At 38.3% G+C, this 24987-nt stretch overlaps 2 protein-coding genes across 4 annotated transcripts in view; one reads left to right on the forward strand and one right to left on the reverse strand.

Moving 5' to 3' along the window:
* Positions 1-12403: 12403 nt before the first annotated feature.
* WDR19 (WD repeat domain 19) overlaps positions 12404-24987 on the reverse strand; it is a 175577-nt gene continuing 162993 nt past the window's right edge. The window contains exons 37-38 of one of the 2 annotated variants that reach the window (XM_077879342.1): positions 21993-22017; positions 12404-13177 (exon numbers count right to left, since the gene is read on the reverse strand). The gene's annotated coding sequence lies outside the window, so the exon portion shown is untranslated. Of the gene's footprint in view, positions 13178-21992; positions 22018-24987 lie in introns of those variants that run through there. The other variant, XR_013368963.1, reaches the window with a different exon arrangement.
* The window catches only part of RFC1 (replication factor C subunit 1), an 81314-nt gene continuing 79908 nt past the window's right edge, over positions 23582-24987 (forward strand). For both annotated transcript variants that reach the window (XM_077879411.1, XM_077879421.1), the window contains exon 1: positions 23582-23956. In XM_077879411.1, coding sequence (XP_077735537.1) covers positions 23597-23956 — 360 coding nt within the window. In that variant the 5' untranslated portion in view covers positions 23582-23596. The remainder of the gene's footprint in view (positions 23957-24987) is intronic.

The following is a 24987-nucleotide window of genomic DNA, read 5'->3' on the forward strand; positions in this document are numbered from 1 at the left end:
CACATTTTGCTCTATTGTGTTTGGATGGTGAATAATAGGTTATAGTTATTCTCCTTCTTTTACATATTTAATCTAAACTTTCAATTAAAAATTTTTTAACTCGGGACACCTGGGTGGCTCAGCAGTTGAGCATCTGCCTTTGGCTCAGGGAGTGATTCCGGAGTGCCAGGATCGAGTCCCACATCGGGCTTCCTGCATGGAGCCTGCTTCTTCCTCTGCCTATGTCTATGCCTCTCCCTCTCAGTCTCTGTCTCAAATAAACAAACAAATTTAAAAAAATTAAATCAATGATTTTTTTAAAAAGTTTATTTGACAGAGAGAGCACCAGCTGGGGGAGTGGCAGGCAGAGGGGGAAACAGGATCCCTCCTGAGCAAGGAGCCCAATGTGGGACTCAATCCCAGGACTCTGGGGTCATGACCTGAGCCAAAAGCAGACACTTAACTGACAGAACCACCTGGGTTCCCACCCTCAGTGACTTTTTTAAAGTAAGCTCAATGCCCAATGTGGGCCTTGAACTCATGACCCTGAGATTAAGAGTTACAAGGTCTACCAAATAACCCAGACAGGTGTTCCAATTTTTAAAAAATTTTATTATTTTATTATTTTTTAGAGATTTTATTTACTTCTTCATGAGAGACACAGAGACACAGGCAGAGGGAGAAGCAGTTTCTCTGTGGGGAGCCCAATGTAGGACTCGATCCAAGGACCCTGGGACCATGACCCAAGCCAAAGGCAGATGCTCAACCACCGAGCCACTTAGGTGCCTCAATTTTTTATTTTTATTTTTTATTTTTTTAAAGATTTTATTTATTTATTCATAGAGACACAGAGAGAGAGAGAGAGGCAGAGGCACAGGCAGAGGGAGAAGCAGGCTCCATGCAGGGAGCCTGACGTAGGACTCGATCCAGAGTCCCCAGGATCACACCCCGGGCTGCAGGCGGCGCTAAACCGCTGTGCCACCAGGGCTGCCCAATTTTTTATTTTTAATAAAAAAGAGCATAAAGGAAAAATTAGTCAATATTAGTAATAAAAGTTTATTGATGAGGAACTATATTTTCCTATATAGATTAGGAACAAGGCAAAGAAGTCTACTCTTCTATTCAACATCATACTAGAAGTCCTAGCTAATCCAATACAACAAGAAAGGTAAATAAAAAGTATAAAAATTGGGGAGTAAAAACTAAAAGTCTGTTCATAGATGATAATTATTGTATCTATAGAAAAGACCCAATAAAAGAAATCCTGGAAATAAGAAGTAACTATAGCAAGGTTGCTATAGTTATACATATTATACATATATATCATATGTACATATGTATGTGTGTACTATGTATATGTATACTATATACTATATATCATATATATGCTATATGTATATATAAAATTTTATTTATTTTTAAAGTTTTTATTTTAATTACAGTTAGTTAACATACATTGTTATATTAGTTTCAGGTGTACAATACAGTAATTCAACAGTTCCATATATCACCCTTTGCTCCTAACAAGTGCACTCTTTTAAAAAAATTATTTATTTGTCTATCTATTTATTTATTTATTTGAGAGAGAGAGAGTGTAGGGTGAGGAGCAGAGGGAGGGGAACAAGCAGACTCTGTACTGAATGTGGAGCTTGATGCAGATCTTCATCCCATGACCCTGAGATCATGACCTGAGCCAAAATTAAGAGTTGGATGCCCATTAACTGAGCCACTCAGATGCCTCATAATGCACTCCTTAATCACCAACACCTATTTAACCCATCCCCCCCACATATCCCTTCTGGTAACCATCAGATTGTTCTCTATAATTGAGTAGAATTAATATATAAAAGTCAATTATTACCAGAAATGAACAACTGGAACTTGAAGTTAAAAAGACAATACTATTTACATTAGCACCAAAAAAATTACTTAGGTATAAATCTAATAAAATATATACAAGATTTATTTATTTAAAAAATATTTTATTTATTAATGCATGAGAGACATAGAGAGAGAGAGAGCCAGAGACACAGGCAGAGGGAGAAGCAGGCTCCATGCAGGGAGCCTAACATGGGACTCAATCCTGGGTCTCTAGGATCCCACCTTGGGCTGAAGGCGGCGCTAAACCGCTGAGCCACCAGGGCTGCCCTGTAGAAGATTTATAGGAGGAAAGCTACAAAACTCTACTGAAAGACATCAAAGAAAATCTAAACAAATGGAGAGGCATTCCATGTACATGGATAAGAAAATTAAATATCATTGAGGTGTGAGTTCTCTGTAATTTGTTGTATAGATTCAAAGCAATCCCAACAAAAGTCTTAGCCAGTTGTTTCATGGATATTGATGAATTGTTTCTAAAGTTTATATGGAAAGGCAAAAGACCCAGAACAGCAACAAAATATTGAAGGATTGATAATCCAAGGACTGATGCTACTTGATCTCAAGACTCTAAAGCTACAGTAATCAAGACAGTGTACTATTGGCAAAAGAATAGAGACATAGAAAACAGAATGGACTAGAGAACCCACATAAATAGAGTCAATTGATCTTCGACAAAGGAGCAAAAGTGATTCAAGGAAGAAAGGTTAGCCTTTCCAACAACGATAATGGAACAACTGAATTATTCACATGTAAAAAAAATGAATATAGAGACACAGACTATACATACCACCCAAAGATTAACTCAAAGTAAATCATAGACCTAAATCCATTGGATCATAAAATGCAAGAGTATAAAAGTCTAGAAGACAGCAGAGAAGAAAATCTAGGAGACCTTGGGTTTGGTGATGACTTCTTAGGTGTAACACCAAAAACATAACCCAAAAAAGATACATTGGACTTCATTAAAAAAAATTCTGTTTTGCAAAAAACACTGTTAAGAGATGAAAAGACAAGCCACAGACTAGGAGAAAATCCTTGCAAAACAGATACATATCAGATAAAGGACTGGTATTCAAAATATACAAATAACTATTAAAACTCAACAACAACAAAATAATTAGAAAGCAGGCAAAGATCTGAGCAAACACCTTAGCAAAGGAGATATTAAGCATATGAAAAGAGATTCCACATCATATATCATTAGGGAGTTGCAAATTAAAACGACAAGGAGGTACTATTACCTACCTTTTAGGATGGTCAACATCCAAAACACTGACAACACCAAATGTCGGCAAGAATGCAGAGTAACAAGAACTCTTATTTATTGTTGGTGGGAATGCAAAATGCTACACACTCTTTGGAAGACAGGTTGGAAGTTTTTACAAAACTACTTATAAGTTTCCTTTTACACCATCCAGCAATGACAAACTTTGGTATTTCCCCAAAAGAATTAAAAACTTGTGTTCTTACAAAAATCTGAACATGATTGTTTACAGCACCTTTAGGCATAATTGCCAAAATGACCAACATGTCCTTTAATGGGTGATTGGATAAACAAAACTGTGATAAGTCCATACAATGAAATATTATTTAGCAATAAAATGAAATGATCTATCAAGCCAGATAAAGACATGGAGAAGACTTAAATGCAAATTACTAAATGAAAGAAGCCAATCTTTAAAGGCTATGTACTGAATGATTCCAATTATATAATAATCTGGAAAAAGTAAAAGAGAAACTGTATGAAGGTCAGTGATTACCTGGGAATGGGTTGAGGGAGGAACGAATAGGTGGAACACAGTGCATTTTTCGGGCAATGAAACTATTATTCTGTAGGATACTCTAATGGTGGATCTATTTATCAAAACCCATAGAATGGGGCAGCCCGGGTGGCTCAGCGGTTTAGCGCCGCCTTCAGCCCAGGGCATGATCCTGGGGACCCAGGATCGAGTCCCACGTTGGGCTCCCTGCGTGAAGCCTGCTTCTCCCTCTGCCTGTGTCTCTGCCTCTCTCTCTCTCTCTGTCTCTATGAATAAATAAATAAAATCTTAAAAAAAACCCCATAGAATGTACAACACAAAGAGTGAACCCTAACGTACACTATGAACTTTAGTTAATAAAGTAATAATATTGGCTTATCAATTCTAACAAATGTACCCCACTGATGCAAGATGTTAAAAATAGGGGAAGAGTTGGGGCTGGGAGGGAAGAAGTGAAGGGGTATATGGGAACTCTGTAACTATAATTTCTCAGAAAAAGTCTAGTAATTAAAAAATTTTTACTGACAAAAACTGTTTTTTCTTTTTTTAAAGTATGTATGTATGTATGTATGTATGTATTTGAGAAAGAGAGAAAGAGAAAGAGTGTGAGTGAGGGGAGAGGTGGGGGCAGGGAGAGAGAATCCCAAGCAGACTCCCTGCTAAGCACCAGCCAGACGTGGAGCTTGATTTCATGGCCTCGAGATCTTGACCTGAGCCCAAACCAAGAGTCAGACACTTAACTGACTGAGCCACCCAGGTATCCCTTCATTTCCTTCGTCTCCTTCTCTTCTTTTTCTAATTTATTATTTTCTTTAGAGAGAGGGTGTTAGCAAATAGGAGGAGGGGCAGAAGGAGAGGGAGAGGGAGAGAATCCTCAAGTGGTGAGTCTGAGCTCTGAGCCTAATGAGGGGCTGGATCCCAGGATCCTGAGATCATCACCTGAATTGAAATCAGGAGTTGGACACTCAACCAACTGAGCCAGCTAAGCATCTCAAAGTTAAGTTTTTTCTTAAGTATGTTCCACGCCCAATGTGGAGTCTAATGCAGGGCTTGAACTCACAACCTTGAGTTCAAGACCTGAGCTGAGATCAAGAATTGGAGGCTTAACCAACTGAGCCATCCAGTTGTCCTGACAGAGGTTAAGTTTTGAAATGTATACTGAATATTTGTATGCTAGTGGCCAATGATTTATCAGTAAACTATTTCAGGTTTTATATGAGAAAACAAAGGAATTGGATAATTGTCAGGGCAAGTTCATTAAGCTGGCGAAATCAGAACACATTTAGATAAAAATAACTTCACACCCATTAGGATGGCTACTATGAAGAAAAGAAAGACACCAGAAAATTACAAGTGTTAGAGAATATGCAGAGAAGTTGGACCCTTTGTGTATTGCTGGTAAGAATGTAAAATGGTGCACATATTGTGAAAGATAGTATGGCAATTTCTCAAAAATTAAACATAGAATTACCATATGATTCAGCAATTCTACTTCTGGGTATATATTCCAAATAATTGAAAGCAGGGACTCCAACAGATATCTGTATACCCATGTTCATGGTATCATTATTCATAATGGCCAAAAAGTAGAAACAATCTAAGCATTTATCAACAGACAAATGGATAAACAAAATATGGTATATATACACAGTGGAATATTACCCAGCCTTAAAAAGGAATTTAATTCTGACACATGCCACAACATGGATAAATTTTGAAGACAGTATGAAATAATCCAGACACAATAGACAAATATTATATGATTATACTTCTATGAGGTATCTGCAATAGTCAAATTCATATAGACACAGAAAGTAGAATGATAGTTGCCAGGGGCTGGGGAGTGGGGAGAAAAAGGAATTGTCATTTAACAGATACAGAGTTTCAGTTTGGGAAAATGAAAGAGTTCATTTTGGGGGGATGGATGGTGTTGGTTGCACAACAAAGTGTACACCTAAAAATGGATCAATGATAAATTTTATGTGTGTATATTTTGCCACAATGAAAACATTCTTTTTGAAAGAATGAATGAGGAAAAATATGAAGAAATTTTTATGATAATGACTTAATACTGAAGCTTAACAAATTCTCAAATATTTATGAAAATAGGATATGAATTTTTGAAACGTTTATCATGATTTAATGAATTGGAATAGGGACTACATTTTTCCTGAAAAATTATCAAATATTTATTGAATATTTTACTTATAAAAGGGCCCATATGAAGTCTTAGGAGAGAATATATACGTTCCCACCTCCAAAAAAAGAGCTTACAGCTTAGCCAAGATGCATGATAAAAACCATAAAATGTCTAAGAAAAAAATAGTATGTCCCAGGTATCAAGTGAGTGGGACAGACATATGTGGTCTAGGAATTCTGTATTCAAAACATCACTTCATAACGCTTCATACAAGTGACAGAAGTTTACAGTGGGAAGGGTCCTTAGAAATCACCTAGTTTAGCCCTTTATTTTAGATAAGGGTTTTAAGACCCAGTAGAGTCCAGAAGTCATCATTCATTTATTCATTTCAAAAAATCTTTACTGAGTATCCCCTTGGGTCAAGCACTTTGTTGGAGGTTGAGATTTAAAATTGAAGATGTTGGTAAGAAAGTAGAGGAAAAGGAACCCTTTGATACTGTTGGTGTGAATGTATGTTGGTGCAACCACTGTGGAAAACAGTATGAAGTTTCTTCAAAAAGTTAAAAGTATAGGGCTGGCTCCCTGAATGGCTCAGCGGTTTAGCGCTGCCTTCAGCCCAGGGTGTGATCCTGGAGATCCGGGATCGAGTCCCACATCGGGCTCCCTGCATGGAGCCTGCTTCTCCCTCTGCCTGTGTCTCTGCCTCTCTCTCTCTCTCTCTGTGTCTCTCATGAAAAAATAAATAAAATATTTTTTTAAAAAGTTAAAAGTATAAATACCATATGATCCAGTAATTGCACCACTGGATATTTACCCAAAGAAAACAAAAACACTAATTTGAAAAGCTATACGTATCCCTGTGTTTATTGCAGCATTATTTACATTAGCCAAGATACGAATGGAACCCAGATTTCCATCAATAGGTAGTTGGGTAAAGATATGAGATATATACACATACATACACACATGTATATATATATATATACACATATATGCACACACATATATACATATATATGCAATGGAATATTACTCAGGTATAAAAAAGGATGAGATCTTACCATTTGTGAAAACATGGACAGATCTAGAGGGTATTATGATAAGTAAAAGAAGTCAGAGAAAGACAAATCACATGATTTCACTTATAAGTGGAATCTAAAAAGCAAATGAATAAACAAACAAAAAGCAGAAATAGTCCCATAAATACAGAGAACAAACCAAAGATTGCTGGAGTGGAGGTGGGCGGGGCCTAGGGAAAATGAGAGAGAAAGTGAGAGATATGGGCTTTCACTTATAGAATGAATATGTCATGAGAATAGAAGTACAGCATTAAGGAATATTGTCAGTGTAATAGTGTTGTGTGGTGACAGATGGTAGCTACACTTGTGGTGAACACAGCATAATGTATAAACTTGTTGAATCACTATGTTGTTCACCTGAAACTACTGTAATTACTGTGTGTCAACTATACTTCAATTAAGAAATAGAAATAGATAAATAAACAAGTAAATTGAATATGTTACAGTATTTACAAATTTTATAGGAAAACACAGGAGGGATATACAATCCAGTGGGACATGTGCTCATGAACATGTACATATGTGTGTAGGTGGAAGGATCGAGTTGAAAACTCTAAGTCCTCAAAAATGAAGAATGATGAGATGTCAGCCAGAAGAAAGACAGAAAGAGAGAGGAGGCTATCCCATGTAGATGGAGTAACATATTGGATGTTCCAGAGATGAAGAAGTTTGACAAGTGGTTCAGGACACCCAGGCCTTAAGAGTTAGTGGGGAATGGCAAGAAATGATTTGCAGAGATTGGCAAAAACCAGATCATAAAGGACTTTGTGAACCATGTTACTGGAAAGAGATAGGCAGCCATTGAAAATATTTTAGGCAAGTATATAAGTTAGGGTAATACTGTGTAAATAGACTCCAAAATATGAAGTCGAGGCCCAAAAAGGTCATTTTTACACATTTGTCTGAGGAAAGGGTACCCAGTTTTCAGATGGCTTATTTCCACAGTGATTCAGAGACCCAGGGTGCTTATGCCTGTAGTTCTGCTACCCTTGAAGGCCTCACAAGGAATCTTACCCACTGTACTCAGCATGTAGAAGTGGAAATCTTCTGAAAAGCTTTGGCCAGGAAGTAATGTACGTAATTTCTAATTACATTCCATTGGAGAAAATTAGTCATGGGGCCACCTGTAGATGCAAGGTGGGCTGCCACATGAAGCCTCTGCCTGGGCAGGCACTCTATATTCTATAGTTAATGGTATGGAGGGAGACATAAAGTTTAGTGTTTAGTTGGTGTTTTCTGCCATGAGAGAGTGACATGATTAGATCTGCATTTTAGGAGAATCCCTCTGGCAGTGAGTGCATGGAGTGGTTAATAAGGGGGGAGGGGGGGAATCCCTGGATGGCTTGGTGGTTTGGCGTCTGCCTTTGGCCCAGGGCGTGGCCCTGGAGTTCGGAATCGAGTCCCACATCGGGCTCCCTCCATGGAGCCTGCTTCTCCCTCTGCCTGTGTCTCTGCCTCTTTCTCTCCCTGTGTCTCATGAATAAATGAATAAAATCTTTTTTTTTAATAAATAAAATCTTTAAAAAAAATAATGGAGGTGGTGAAAACAGGTTAAGTGGCTCTTCTCTTAAGCTGAGCGAAAAATAACATGTCTTGAGCAAAGGTAGTACATTGTAGATGGAGAGAAAGAGACAAGTTCAGGAACCAGTTGGAAGAAAATATCAGCTGGACTTGATAACCAACTGAATATTGAGACTGAGTTTAGGAGAGGTAAGAGTTTATGATGACTCAGATTTCTGAGTTGGGCAACTGGGTGAAATTGAGAACACAGGAGACTTTGAAAAGAAGATGGTGGGGGCACCTGGGTGGCTCAGTTGGCTAAGCATCCAACTTTTGATCTCAGCTCTAGTCTTATCTCAGGGTCGTGAGTCCAAGCCCTAAGTTGGCCTCCATGCTGGGCGTGGAGCCTACTTTAAAAAAAAAGAAAAGAAGATGGTGTTTTAAATATAGTTTTTAAAGGTTTTATTTATTTATTCATGAGAGACACAGAGACAGAGGCAGAGGGAAAAGCGGGCTCCCTGTGGGGAGCCCGATGCAGGACTTGATCCCAGGACCCCAGGATCACACCCTAAGCCAAAGGCAGACATTCAACCACTTAGCCACCCAGGCATCCCTGTTTTAAATATTTTAAAACTTTGAGTTTGAGGTATTAGGTGTCCAATGTGGAGGTAGCTATTTGAGACTAACTTTTGAGGAAAGATTTCTCCCAAAAGTATAATGTGGACATTTTCAATATATTAATAGTGGTTGGAGCTCTGGACATAAATGGAGATAAATCATGTAGTAAGAGGTAAAAGTGTCATTTTTCTCAACTCTTTAAAAACATCTTTTATAGTATAAAAATATATGATTTTCCATTTTAACCTTTTTTTTTTAAAGTAAACTCTACACCCAACATGGGATTTGAACTCATGACCCCCAGATAAAGAGTCCCATGCTCTACCAAGTGAACCAGCCAGGTACCCTTCCCATTCTAACCATTTTTATATGTGTGGTTCAGTGGCATTAAGTACATTCACATTTTTGTGCAACCATTATTATTATCCATCTCCAGAACTCTTTCATCTTTCCAAGCTGAAACTATGTATCCATTAAATGATAACTCTCCATTTTCCCTTCCCTTAGACCCCAGCAACCATCAATCTACTTTCTGTGTCTATATGAATTGACTATTCCAGGTACCTCACAGAAATATAATCATACAATACTTGTATTTTGTGTCTGGCTTATTTCACTTAGCATTATGTCTTCAAGTTTCATCCATGTTGTGGCATGTGTCAGAATTTAATTCCTTTTTAAGGCTGAATAATATTTCATTGTATGGATATACTACATTTTATCTATTCATTTATCTGTTGGTGATCATTTGGGTTGTTTCTACCTTTGGGCTATTGTGAATAATGCTGCTATGAACATGAGTGTTTAAGTATCTGTTAGGGTCCTTGCTTTCAATTATTTGGAGTATGTACCCAGAGAAGGAATTGTTGGATCATATGGTAATTCTATGTTTAAGTTTTTGAGAAATTTCTATACAGTTTTCCAAAGTCTTAATCTTTGTTGTGCATCAGAATCACTTCTTGAGCTTTAAAAACTACCACATACTCAGTCTTCATCTCTGGAGACTAATTAGTCAATCTGAGTAGACACTTGACTCCTGTTTCTTTTTAGAATTCATATTTTAAAAATACTAGAAACAAATTGTTAAGACGTGGTTTTAAAAAAATATATTTATTTACTTTAAAAATTCAAGTTCAATTAGCATACGGTGTTATAGTAGTTTCAGGTGTACAATATAATGACTTAATAATTCTAGGGACACCTGGCTGGCTCAGTTAGTAGAGTAAGCCACTCTTGATCTCTGGTTGTGAGTTTGAGCTCCATGTTGGGTGTGGGGACAACTTAAAAATAAAATTTATAAACAAAAACAAAACATAATAATTCTGTACCTTATTAGTTCCCTTTATCTATTTCACTCATCCTCCCACCCACTTCCTCTCTGGTAAACACCAGTTTGTTCTCTATATTTAAGAGTCTGTTTTTTATTTTGTCTTGTTTTTCCTTTGTTTATTTGTTTTGGTTCTTAAATTCCACACCTGAGTGAAATCATATGCTATTTGTTTTTCCCTGACTAATTTATTTCACTTAGCATTATACCTTCTAGATTCATTCATGTTGTTGCAAATTTCATTCTTTTTTTCAATTTTTAATTTTTAAAATCACTTTTTTATGACAGAATAATATTCAACTATATATATATCTATATAGATATATATATTCTTCTTTGTCCAATAATCTATCAGTGGACACTTGGGCTGCTTCCATATTTGGTTTTGGCTATTAAAAATAATGCGGCAATACACATAGGGGTCTATCTATCTTTTTGAATTAGTGTTTTTGTATGCTTTGGAGAAAAACCCAAAGTAGTGGAATTACTGGATCTGTGGCAATTCTGTTTTTAACTTTTTGAGGAAACTTCATACTGTTTTCCACAGTGGCTGTATCAATGGATATTCCTACCAACAGTGCATGAGTTTTCCTTTCTCTCCATATCCTTGTCAATGCTTTTTTAAAATTTTTAATTTTATTCATTCTGACAGGTGTGAAGTGATATCTCATTTTGGTTTTGATTTGGATTTCCCTGATGATGAGTGATGTTGAGCATCTTTTCATATATCTGTTGCTCATCTGTATGTCTTCGGAAAATATCTATTCATGACTTCTGCCTATTTTAATTTTTTTTTGTAATGAGTAAAAAGTTCTTTATATATTTTGGATATTATTAAGAGGTGGTTTTAAGTGAGTAAAAATAAGAGAACATGGAGCAGAATGTTGAGGTCCCCTCAATTAACATTTAGAGTGTATCTTTATACACATACACCTACTCCCACAGGCCACACACATTTTTCATACTTTTAAGAAACATAAATATGATCACACACCATATACAGTATTTCACAGCACACTTTATTCTCTTAATAATTTATTGTGACGAAAAAAAAATAATTTATTGTGACGATCTTTCAATGTCAGTACACATGTCTAGTGCAATCTCTCGGAATAGATGCATGATATTTCATGGCATCAGTGCACATATTTTATTTATTTAACCATTTACTTACTGAAAAACACAAGTTTTTCCATTTTTTTCTTTTCTTTTTTTTCCTTTTATTTATTCATGAGAGAAACACAGAGAGAGGCAGAGACATATGCAGAGTGAGAAGCAGGCTGCCCACAGGGAGCCTTATGTGGGACTCGATTCTAGGACCCCAGGATCATGACCTGAGCTGAAGGCATTTGCTCAACCACTGAGCCACCCAGGCGTCACTCCATTTTTTTTTTCCTATTACAATTCAGCAGCAATTACCAACTCTGAATTAATAATTCTACATATTGTTGAGATACAAGAAACTACTAAAATTGGAATTGTTGGGGCTAAGGGGTATGTACATTTTCTGTTTATGAATATTTCTTTATTGCCCTTTGGAAAGTCAATTGATACTTTTAAGCTCCTACCATTAGTGCATGAGAGCAGTTTCCCCTACTCTCCTCAATATTAAGTGTTACCAGCACTTCTCTTTTTTGTTAGTATGATAAAGAAGATATTTCATTCTTGTATTCATTTGGGTTTCTCTGATTACTAATCTTATCATATTCTTATTGGTCATTTGTACTTCCTCTCCCGTAGGTTGTCTTTTTACCTCATTTTTAAACTTCCCTATTTTTTGCCTTTTTCTAATGAAGGAGTTCATTATACATAAAGCATTAAATCTCTGATATATATGTTGCAACTACTTTCTTTCTACATTTTGTCTCTTAACTCTTTTAAAATAGCTTTATTGATATATAATTCCCATGCCATACAATTAATCCACTAAAAGTATACAACTCAACAGTTTTCAGTGTGTTCAGAATATAATATAATCAATTTCAGAACATTATTTAATGCTACCTTAATGTACTCACAAGTGAAGAAGTTTTTCATTTTTGTGCAAATTTATTATTCATTTCCCTTAGCATTTCTGGGTAGGAACACAGTCCCCAAGTTCTAAAGATATCCTCTCATATTTTCTTTCTTTTTTTTTTTTTTAAGATTTTATTGATTTATTTGACAGAGAGAGACAGAGCACAAGCAGGGAAAGGGGCAGAGGCAGAGAGAGAAGCAGGCTCCCTGCTCCTGGTACTGGATCCCAGGACTCTGGGATCATGACCTGAGCAGAAGACAGACACTTAACTGACTGAGCCACCCAGGCACCCCTCATATTTTCTTTTTAGGACTTTAGTTTTGTTTTCTATGTGTGGTCTTTTTAAAATTAATTTTCCTATATATCAAGGTATTTATTCCCCCCAAGTCCTTTCCCCCCTTTTCAACTTTTTAGTTGTTCTAGAATTTGTACATCTCCGCATTTATATTTTGCATAATATTCAGGTACTGCTATCTTTCAATTCATTAACTTTAGACTATCGATTTGCTGTTAGGGTAGATAAAGATTTACGTTTCTTATATTATCATTTTGTGTTGGTAAAAAAATTTACCTTTTTGGTTAAATTGATATTTAGGGTTTATGTTATTTTTACATAAAGATTATTTATGGCTGAGTATTGTAGTGTACTATGATTGGTTGGGTTTAGAATTCTATGTACAGGATCGTTTTCATATAAACTGTTGAAGGGAGATGGAGGTGGTAAAAGAAGCTGATGCACCATGTCCAGCATCATGAGTTTTTGCAGCAGTCAGTTCCATGGTCCATGGACTGGCTCCAAGTTCTTAAGTGTGGGAGGCTGTAGCATTGGCAGTGGTTGAAACAGCAGCACCAGCAGTTACAGTTTCCAAGTGTGACCTTTAAAAAAAAAAAAAAAGATTTTATTTATTTATTTGAGAGAGTGAGAGAGCACAAGCCAGAGACAGAGGCAGAGACAAAGGGAGAGGGAGAAGCAGACCCCATGCTGAGTAGGGAGCCTGACTCAGGCAGGGCTCGATTCCAGGATCCTGGGATCATGACCTGAGCCAAAGGCAGACACTTAACCATCTGAGCCACTCAGGTGCCCCTCCAAATGTGACCTTAAAGCCAAGAGTCTAGTTATGATGTCTGGCTTCATTTCTTCAATTCCTGCCCCTCCAACATATTAAGTACCAAATTAACTCCCTGCTAACACAACAGCAAAACCTTTTTCTGAAAGAAATATCCAGAATGATTTCTGTTTCCTACACTGAAGTCTAACACTTACAAGGTTATTTGTTGTGATTATGTCAGTAAATTCTCCATACACAGCTGTTCTGTATTTTGAATTGCTAATTATCTGGAATTTAAATCTATTTTATGTTTCTGCTGACCTGACTCGCACTCATAGTGCTGGTGCTTAGTCATCCTTGATTGTGAGTAGAGACCTTGTAGTGGTGAGGGATGATCCATACAGTTATCAGGGGGAAGAGCACTCTAGGTACATAATGAACAGTGAGTGAAAAGTCCTTGAAACATAATCATGTCTGTTACCTTCCAGAAATAATGAAGAACTATGGCTGGAATGGAATGATTTTGAGTAGAAGGCAGTAATTACAGAGGCAAGGGGACCAGATGGTGCAGGGGAAAGGGAGGGATTTGTTTTATACTCTTACCAAGAAGAGGAGCACTGGAAAGTTTTCAGCTGAGAGTGATATGATCCAACCACATTTGAAAAGAATCACTCGGGGGATCCCTGGGTGGTGCAGTGGTTTGGCGCCTGCCTTTGGCCCAGGGCGCGATCCTGGAGACCCGGGATCGAGTCCCACGTCGGGCTCCCGGTGCATGGAGCCTGCTTCTCCCTCTGCCTGTGTCTCTGCCTCTCTCTCTCTGTGACTATCATAAATAAATAAATTAAAAAAAAATCACTTGGGCAGCGTGGGTGGCTCAGTGGTTTAGTGCCACCTTCAGCCCAGGGCATGATCCTGGAGTCCCAGGATCAAGTCCCATTTTGGGCTCCCAGCATGGAGCCTGCTTCTCCCTCTGCCCATGTCTCTGCTTCTCTCTTTGTGTGTCTCTCATGAATAAATAAATAAAATCTTTAAAAAAGAAAAAAGAAGAGAATCACTCCGGGTGCCGTGTTTAGACCATACTGTAAGTGGAACAAAAGCAGAATCAGGGCAATCAGTCAAGAGACAATAACCGGGGAGACATGATGGTAGCTTAGACCTGTGTGGTAGTGGTAGACATAATGAGATTAGTTGGGTTCTGGTTGGATTTTGAAGGTGGAGCCAACAGAATTTGCTGATGGTTTGAATGTGTGTACAGTGGTGGTGGGGCTTGAGGGGGAGGAGAGATAGAAAGAGAGAGAGTGAGAGAGAGAGAAAGTCAAAGATTATTTCAAAATTTTTGGCCTGAGCAAATAGAAGGATGGAGGTGCTATCAGTTGAGACACAGGTTTGTGGGAGAGGGTCAGGAATTTAGTTTTGAACACACTAACTTTCATATATCTCGTAGACAGTCAAGTGGAGATGTGAAGTTGGAAAATGAATATACAACTCTGAGGTCTACAGGAAAATTCAGCAGTTGATAGAAATTTGGAAGTGTCAGTATTCAGACAGTTTATAAAGCTATGACATTGGATGAAGTCACCAGGTAGTGAGTAGAGAAATGGGCCCTAGGGCAATTAAGGGTTAAGAGGACAGGAAAATCAGGAGCAATGAACACAACAGTCCTAGGGCTGGCTGTCAAAGAAGGAAGAAAACCAGGAGACTACAGAGACCCTTGAAACCAAGTAAAGAAAGTATTTCGTCAAGAAATATTTCTAGGGAGGGATACCTGGGTGGCTCAGTCAGTTGAGTGCCTGACTCTTGATTTTGGCTCAGTTCATGACCTTGGCTCCACACTTAGTAGGGAGTGCTTGAGATTCTCTCTCTCCCTCTGCCCCTACTCACTGTGCATGTGTGCATGCTCTCTCTCTAAAATAAATAAATAAATCTTTAAAAAAAAAAAATACTTCTAGAGAAATGTTTTGTTGAAATCATAGAAATATAAATTCCAGGTTATTAATAATTTATTAATTATGTCTTCATTTTTTATTTTTTATTTTATTTTATTTATTTTTTTCTGTTTTTCTGTTTAGTTTAATTTAGAAATATTTTATATATTACATGTAGAGTACTTAGAAAATTTCCAGGCACATGGTATGTTCTCCATATATTTACTTACTGTTATTATGGAAAGCAAGCTACTTACATTGCCAGTCATCCTGTATAATAATATTGGAGGATATAAAATTTCTGAAAAGCATAGTCTCAAGAGAAAAGTAAATTATCAAATATATATGTCAAATTTCTTTTTCAAAAATAGGTGCTTCTACAACAGAACAAAATATTTCCAAGGATATTCTTGGTGGCATTTTTTTTTTTTTTTTGCTAAAGATTTTATAATCAGAATTAAATTGAGTACACACATACACACACACAAACAAACTTAAATGTCTTAAGGTGCCTTGCTTTGCTCCTTAATCCATGCTAATTCCCATAATATCAATTAGGAAATTTTGTTCTAATGGCTTGTTTATATTTCTTTCTTTTTTTTTTAAAATAAATTTATTTTTTTTTATTGGTGTTCAATTTACCAACATACAGAATAACACCCAGTGCTCATCCCATCAAGTGCCCCCCTCAGTCACCCATTCATCCCCACCCCCCGCCCTTCTCCCCTTCCACCACCCCTAGTTCGTTTCCCAGAATTAGGAGTCTTTATGTTCTGTCTCCCTTTCTGATATTTCCCACACATTTCTTCTCCCTTCCCTTATATTTTACTATTATTTTTTTCTTTTACTATTATTTATATTCCCCAAATGAATGAGAACATACACTGTTTGTCCTTCTCCGATTGACTTACTTCACTCAGCATAATACCCTGTCTTCATTTTTTAAAGCAAAGAATCCTTCTTATAATTTCATTACGCTTCATAACCATCTTATACATTATTTAGACATAAATATAAATTTTCTGATTTCTTTGGTCAGGACTATTTCTTTTGTCCCAAGTCTAATTGACAAGTCAGACTTAACATGCCCCTGAACCAATTCTTTTTATTTATTTACTTATTTATTTTTATTTTTTAAAATTTTTATTTATTTATGATAGTCACACACACACACACAGAGAGAGAGAGAGAGAGAGAGAGAGAGGCAAAGAGAGAAGCAGGCTCTATGCACCGGGAGCCTGACGTAGGATTCGATCCCAGGTCTCCAGGATCGTGCTCTGGGCCAAAGGCAGGTGCTAAACCGCTGCGCCACCCAGGGGTTCCCCCCTGAACCAATTCTTGTTTCCTACCTCCAATCCTGTTTGTTCAACCACAGCCATTTACCTTGGGGGAATCTTTTCTTTTAATTTAAAAAAAGTTATAGAAAGGTTGAAAAAACAGTACAGAGAGTTCACACATATCTTTCTGTTTAGCTTCATGTTAACTTACATAGTCATTTACAATGATCATTTACAATGATCAGGATACTACGCTATGCTAGTATTCACTAAAGTGAATACTTTATTTGAATGCCTTATTAAAATTTTACCCATTTTCCTTCTAATGTCTTTTTTCTGTCCAGGATTCCACATTTAATTTAGTTAATATGTATTTTAGTTCTCTCCAATCTCTAACAGTTCCTCAGTCTTCTCCTGTTTTTCATGACCTAGACACTGTTGATGAATCCTGGTCAGTTATTTTATAGAATGTTTCTCAGTTGTGGTTGATCTGATGTGCTCTCATGATCAGATTTAGATTGCCCCATGGTGGGAGAAGGGAAAAGAGGTGAAATTCAACTATAGTATGGAGTTTCTTTTTTTATAGTAGTGATATACAACATTTAGTAATATTAAGTTTTTGCAAATTCCACTCAAACTAAAAGAAACATTTTCTAAAATATGTCTAGGGAATCCCAGGTATTAGTGGTCTGTTTTATTTACTTTACCAATTACAATGCTTATCACCATCCTAGAGCTAATGATAATATTTATAAAAAGGCATCAAGCCAAGTATATTTTAAAATGTAGAATCCAAAGCATTTGACCTTATTTGTCTTCAAGCAAGATTAACCCTCTCTGTCACAACTAGCAGTTTAAATGGATATGTTAAAAAGTATTGCTTATATCTTTTTTGTGGCAATGAATTAAACTTTATCTGAATAAAATTTTTGCTGTATATTTTATGGAATATACGAGTTTATTGGAATTTCCTTTTCATGTGTCTTTTCTATTCTGATTTGTGTTCATTTACAAGATTTTTTTCTTCTCATATACACTACTCTATATAAACAGTGATTATATATTCAACACTATTTAAATTGCATGTCAAGAAAGATGATATGTAAGATTTCCAATGAAGTTAAAAACATTTTTTTATTGCAAACATTGTAATTCGAATGAAGGTTCAGGGTACATATTATGGAAGCTCAGATTCTCAAGAGTCTTAAAGGTATATAATTTACAGATATCTGGTCATTCTTACTATAGCATCAATTTTCAGATAACTGATGGTAGTTTCTTTTATTTGCTATGCTTCACATTAATTCCATAAAACAATAAAAATAAAAATCCTGGAATTACTTTGAGTTGTAGGATTTGGAGAATGAAAGATTATCCTAACCATAAAATCAATTATTACTACAAAGTGCTGTTGGCATTCTTGTTGCTCTGTCTATAATCACTTTTAGACTTGCCAATTAATATTTTAGGAAATTAGTCTGCAACTTGAGATACGGCATAACCAAATGTGTTTGTCAGCAGTGAAGTTATATGCTTTTTGTTTAGTACTTTTTTTTTTTCAAAGATTTTATTTATTTATTCTAGAGAGACACACACAGAGAGAGGTAGAGACATAGGCAGAGGGAGAAGCAGGCTCCTTGTGGGAAACCCGATTTGAGACTTGATCTCGGGACTCCAGACTCCAGGATCACGCCCTGAGCTAAGGTGGATGCTCAACCACTGAGCCACCTAGACATCCCTAGTTTAGTACTTTAAATGTAAATGTTTCCTCTAACTTAAGTGAAGATACTGATATACTTGGGATAAACTTTTTATTATTACAGTTTATAAAAATCATCAGGCAAGTTTATATAAATTTATATTACTAAAGCATAATCATATTAAGAAGGCTAATTGGATATCATCGAAGAATTAAGATAAATGGCATAGTGCCTAATTTCCTAAATTAGAATATATGCACTATCATGGTGACAGATTATGACTTAATGATTATGCTCATAAATGGATTACAAGGTCAACATCACTGGGCTGGATCTGCAGTCATCACAAACACCGAAAAGGATAAGCTACTTTGCTGACTGTTTTCTATAAGGAATATGTTCCAATAAACCTTGACAAAGCAGGACATGCTAATATTTATCCAGAGGGCAGAAAGTCATATTTGTTGTTGCACAGTGAAAATTCGATTGATTTCTGTTGACTTATAAAAGTCTATGTGAAAGACAATGTAATTATTGTGCTCCTGAAAAGGATTTTTTAGAAAAGATTTTATTTATTTATTCATGAGAGACACAGAGAGAGAGGCAGAGACGTAGGCAGAGGGAGAAGCAGGTTCCCTATGGGGAGCCTGATGTGGGATTTGATCCCAGGATCCTGGGATCATGAACTGAGCCAAAGGCAGATACTCAACCACTGAACCACCCAGTTGTTTCCATTCTGAAAAGGATTTTAAAGAGATTCCAAGTGAAGAGGTATTTCTATCACACAGATATGTTAACTAAGGCAGTGGCATTAACACTGAGAATTTACACTGAACAGCTGTCTTCCACTTAGACATGGCAGTGGTTAGATTATAGTGGATGTCCAAAATTCAAATCATGTACTTTCTAACTAATACACAGTTTTTAGTCATTTCAGGAGGACAATTATTTAACTCTCTGTATATGTTACAGAAAGAGAGCCAATTATTATATGCATACTCCAACTATTCACAAGTTTAGAAACATACCAATAAAGATGTTAATGTCACTATTCTAATTTTTGTGGTAAAAGGTTCTTCATTGAATAGAAATAATTCTTCCACCAGTGATAGACCCCTAAGTTGGGGGAGGGAAAGAGATCCTTGACTTTCACAAAACTGACTTTGTTGACAAAGTTTTCCCTGAAGCCCTTTCTTTTAAGGATGCACAATGCCAGTGAACATTGGGTAATCAGAACCAATATATAATCCCTTAAAAATCCCTTAAAAATGTGTCTTCTTTATGGTAGGTCTCAAATCATTATTAAATATATTTAAGGGGCACCTGAGTGGCTCAGTTGGTTGGGCGTCTGCCTTCGGCTCAGGTCATGATCTTGGGGTCTAGGGATCGAGCCCCACATCAGGCTCTCTGCTTAGCATGGTCTGCTTCTCCCGTCCCCTCTGCCACTCTCCCCTACTTGTGCTTGCTCTCTCTCTCTCAAATAAATCAATAATATTAAAAAAAATACTTGGGGCACCTGGGTGGCTCAGTGGTTGAGCATCTGCCTTTGGCTCAGGTCGTGATCCTGGCCAGGGTCTGAGAATGGAGTCCCACATCAGGCTCCTCATAGGGATCCTGCTTCTCCCTCTGCCTATGTCTCTGCCTCTCTCTCTAGGTCTCTCATGAATAAATAAATAAAATCCAAAAAATAAATAAATAAATAAAATTACTTAAAGATAATTTAGGCTTTTAATATATGCCTGTCCTTAATTCTGGAAACAGTAATACTTATCCAATTGCTGTATTATCTGTTACCAACGTCATTCTACAATGAATTAATAGTCTTATTTATTCATCAGCTTGGTTTGAGAAATATTTATATGAAGAACTAAACTCATAAGGAGGGCATGAGGAAAAACTTGAAAATATTTTTAAGAAAACATGCCAACAGTCTTCGTTAGATTATGTTTTACATCACCAATAAATGACTTTTCTATGTCTCTCTGAAAAACTATCTAAAAATCAGCAACCCTAATGTGTTATGCTCTTTGTATACCCTCAATTTCTTGAAAAGGCATTATTGCAGTCTTTCAATTAATACTGAGACATGCAAGTAGTTATGATCTCCTATCATTTTATTCTCATTGTCAAAGAGAGGCCACAGAGATGGGAGGTACATATAGGCTGGTCTTTCGCCCGGAACAAATGCAAACTGGACACTATAATAGAGTAGTGCCCAGGAAGGGTTAAAGTCCAGATGTGGTTATTGTGGAGAAACAAATTTAGTAAGAGACAACTGTTGCCCTATAGACGAGTAAAACAAATCATATTTGGTAATCTTTTTTAGCACTCTTCAGATTTCTCTACCATGGAAAACAAATGGGTATCATCTTTGCCATAAAACACATAGTAGGGCAGCCCCGGTGGCTCAACGGTTTAGCGCTGCCTTCAGCCCAGGGCGTGGTCCTGGAGACCTGGGATCGAGTCTCACATCAGGCTTCCTGCTTGGAGGCCTGCTTCTCCCTCTGCCTGTGTCTCTGCCCCCCCCCCATGTCTCATAAATAAATAATCTTTAAAAAACAACACATAGTAGTCTTTTTTTCTTTTTGGTCAAAAAATACCAAGTGTAAGAATGATGGGATCATAGCAATCGCAGGGCTTACAATCTTACAAAGCCTTCCCATTACACTTAGAATAAAATTTAAACTCCTTTTTGGGGCCTAAGACTTTAGAGGATCTCTCCCCTCACCTCCACCCAAATTAATGTCTTATCACTTCCACTTGTTAACTCTGCACCAGCTGTAGAACTGGCTAGCTGCCTATTACCTGCATGTTTAACTCATAATCATGTCAGGGCCTTTATACTTGCTGGCCTCTTTTTAACACTCATGTCCCAGCTCAATGACTCCTTCTCAGGTCATTTATGTACAATACTTCCACACCCTTCTTAGCTATCCTCTAGCTCATTAAGCTGCTTTATTTTCTGTATAGCACTTAACCCTTATCTGAAAGTACAGCCTTTATTTTTGTCTACTTATTTATTTTTCTCTTTTCCTCAAAGATAGAAACTTCAGGAAAAGTTGGGACGGTCTCTCTTATTAACTGTGGGTTCCTAGCAAGCACAGCAAAAGTGCTGACACACACTACATGTCAATAAATATTTGTTGAATGATGCATCAATAAACACCACCACAGTGGAGAAAAGAAGTATGAATATTCTGTTCATGCTTAGTTTTGATTACATTTTGGGTTCTTTACACTTTGGGTTTTGTTCTGGTTATTTATCACTTCACAGCAAACTACCCCAAAACTTACTACCTTAAAAGAAGAATAATTTTATTATGCTTACACTACTGTCAGAATTTAGGCAAACCTTGATTTTTTGGTGACTTTTCTGCTCTAAGAGTCTGAGTGGGGTCATTTAGTAGAATAGTAGAATTTCACCAGCAGCTGGTATGGTGGGTTTAAGATGTTTCACTGGCAAGCCTGGCAGCTTGGGTGCAGCTGGCCCCTTCTCTTGCTTCCCATGGCAGCTCGGGGGTCCAACAGAGCGAGGTAGGAACCTGCAAGTCCTCTTAAAGTTTACATCTGGAACTGTCAAATCAGACACACTAGCCCAGATGAGAGGAGGAGTATCAAAGCATATGCAGCATTTTTAATCTGGTACATTTCTGAGATAGAATATTTCCAAGTAAATGTTCCTAAAGAAAACAATCCAATAAGTCTCACTGGAACTTACAGGCTTCTGACTTAAGTCTCACCTATATTCAAGGAAGTCTTCAAATCCTGAAAGAGAAATACGAAAGTTAAAAGTAATATAATATAAAAGATGGAAAATGTTGAATATGCATCTTACTTATTCGCAACACAACAAATATTTTACATTGGTTTAGATCCTCTGAGATTATAAGCAAAAATTTCTGTGATGTGTCTGCTGTGTACATTTTTCTGGAGAATAGGTTCATAGTTTCTACTGATTTTTCAAAGGATCTAATGATCCCCACCTCCCCCATTAGGTATTTCCCTAAGAAAAATCATGGAGTGCATAAGTTCATTTTTAGAACTATCCACCCAGCCTTGCATAATAATGATAAATAGTAGACTTAAAAAAATTAGTATCTTATGTGCCAGCAACAACATCCTATAACAGCCCTATGAGGTACTATTATTATTCTGATTTTAAGGATGAAGAAACTGAGGCTTAGTAACTTGCCCATGGTCACTCAATTAGCATGTCGTACAGCTGGGATCCCCTACGATACTGGCTGCAGGAGGTCTGAGGCAATGAGGCCCTCTTCCTAATACTTTACTCCTTTGTAAATTGGGGATAATAATAGTAGCCAGGGTCACTGCGAGTATTACATGAGCTGAACTAGGATAGTCCATAGCTGCACGCCTGGCACATATTAAATTTGGTATTTAATAAATACAAGCTCTGCACGCTTTGCCTCTGTTGTAGTCCAGAAGCCTTTACTATCTTTCATTGAAGAGCTATTGGTGTGATAAAAATGCAAGACCTAAAAAGTGGAGGGAGTGTAGGTGATGAGCGAACATCTCAAAGTTTCGGACCAAAGCCAGAGACACCGCTTTTCCCCCACTAAACTCCGTAGGGTCTCCCGTTTTCTCTTAAAATTGTACGCAGATGTATCATTCTCTTCCAAGCTCGTAGCTTATCTATTAACATGGAACCTGTTTACCCCAAAGCTTTTGGGATCACTGTTTTTCTTACCGTGATACACCTTGCTTATGACTTGGCTTCACCCACCCCACTGCTCTGAGGAACTTAGTGCAGGTGTGGGGATGGAGAGGCCCAGACTCCCCGCCTGGACCCCTCAGCTTGTTGGGGCCTCCCATTCTTCACTTATAAAACGGAGTGGGTGTTGATGATGAGATGATTTCACCAAAGTCTTTCCTGGTCTGCAATTACACAACATAAAATTGTCCTTTAGCTTGGTTTTCCAACTGTGGGTCTCCACTTAGTAGGCAAAAACAAAACAAAACAACATTTCAGTGGGTCAAACAGTAAAAAAAAAAAAAAAAAAAGAAGCCTGGGTGGCTCAGTGGTTGTGCGTCTGCCTTTGGCTCAGGGCGTGACCCTGGAGACCCAGGATCGAGTCCCACATCAGGCCCCTTGCATGGAGCCTGCTTCTCCCTCTGCCTCTCTCATTAATAATAAAAAAAAAAAAATGAGGGTAACTCCTCTTCGGAGAAACTCTTGTTAAACAATAGATATTTAAATATAATGTGCGGAGAAAAAAAAAGAAACGTAGTACGTGGAGACCTCCACGTGAAGCGCGTATTTCCACCGCGGGGGGGGGGGGGTCAGAACACTTGCAAGCGGGGCGCAGGGCAGGGCACCCTCCGCATGTGTCGTGCGGGGAAACGCGCTCCGCCCGCCCTCGGGGCTCAACCTCGAGCGCCCCCGGCAAAAGCCTCCGACGCAAACGTGCGCGCGGGCCCCGCTCCCGCGGCTCCTCGCGATGGCAGCGGCCCGCGGGGCCTGCGGGGCGTCACCTGGGCCGACGTCGCACCTCCCGCCTCCCGCCCGGGCTGGAGCGGAGCTGCGCGCCTTCTGACGTCATCACCGGGCGCCGAGACCCCCCCTCCCCGCGCCTCTTTCCACTTCGCGGGAGAAGTTGTTGGCGCGAATGGATCCCGAGTCCCGGTAACGGATTCCCCAGCCGACAGGCCCGCCGGCTCGCGCCTTAGTCCGTGGGCTGCGATGGTGAGCCCCGGGGGGAGGCTGTGCGGCTCGGGGGCTCGGGGAGTTGGCAGGCCGGGTGTGGACCGGGCGGTTTTGGTGCGGAGGGTGGGGGAGGATGGCGGTGCGGGGCTGCGGAGGGAGCGAGGGCACGGAGGGGCCGCAGAGGGGGCGCTGGGCGCACGGCTTTCCGGGGGCCGCGGGGTTACAGCGCTGGGCGCCAGGCTGCGCGCAGGGCTTGTGGTGCTGCGCAGCACTTTCTTTTTTTTTTCTTCATTCTTGGGGGAAGGGAGGAAGGAAGGGAGTAAAAAGGTGATTTGGGGGCTCATCGATAAAGTTGTTTTCCTGTTTGGCGTTGCCCCAAACCTCTGTGTGCGTCCTGCCCTCAAGCATTGATTTCAAGCTTTGGTTCAAAGCGGAGAAAAACGTAACAAACTTTTCCTTTCTTAGGAGAAGTTGTCTTAGGCCTTCAACTTTCGTCATTAATAGCGCCATGAAAAGCTCATCATCACACAGCCGTTTCGAGACCGAAGGTGTAGGGAGGCTGCTTTATTTTGTTTAAAGAAGTTCAAAGAAGTTAATGGGATAACACGGCTTACTAGGAAAAAAACAACAACAACAAAAACCCAAACCCCGCAGATGTAATATGTTTGACAGCTGTCATCGCTTATCACCTGGTGTTAAAAATAATCTTAAAAAGAAAACCCCACCTCTGTGTGATTCTGCATAAAGCATGTAAATTGAGAGAGAAATGATGATGCAGCCATCAGAACAGACCTTCATAGATAGACAGGCGTGTGTTTGAAATACTGTATTTGAAGGACAATCCATTATGTCCTGTTAAGCTAGAATCTACTTCGTAATCAGACATAATTTTTTTCAACTATTTTGTAGCTTGTCACAAGGCCAGCATTCTGGAGGGAAAATTTTTATGCCAGATTGAGAAGCCTTGCAGCCCTTTGTGTTTTTTTCCTCAAAGGATGACATACTAGCCACTTTGTACCAAATGCCAATATGGGAGCTATTGGTTTTATAAACCTTTTCTCATTTAAACC

This window comes from Canis aureus, chromosome 2, assembly GCF_053574225.1.
Source record: "Canis aureus isolate CA01 chromosome 2, VMU_Caureus_v.1.0, whole genome shotgun sequence".
Lineage (NCBI taxonomy): Eukaryota > Metazoa > Chordata > Mammalia > Carnivora > Canidae > Canis > Canis aureus.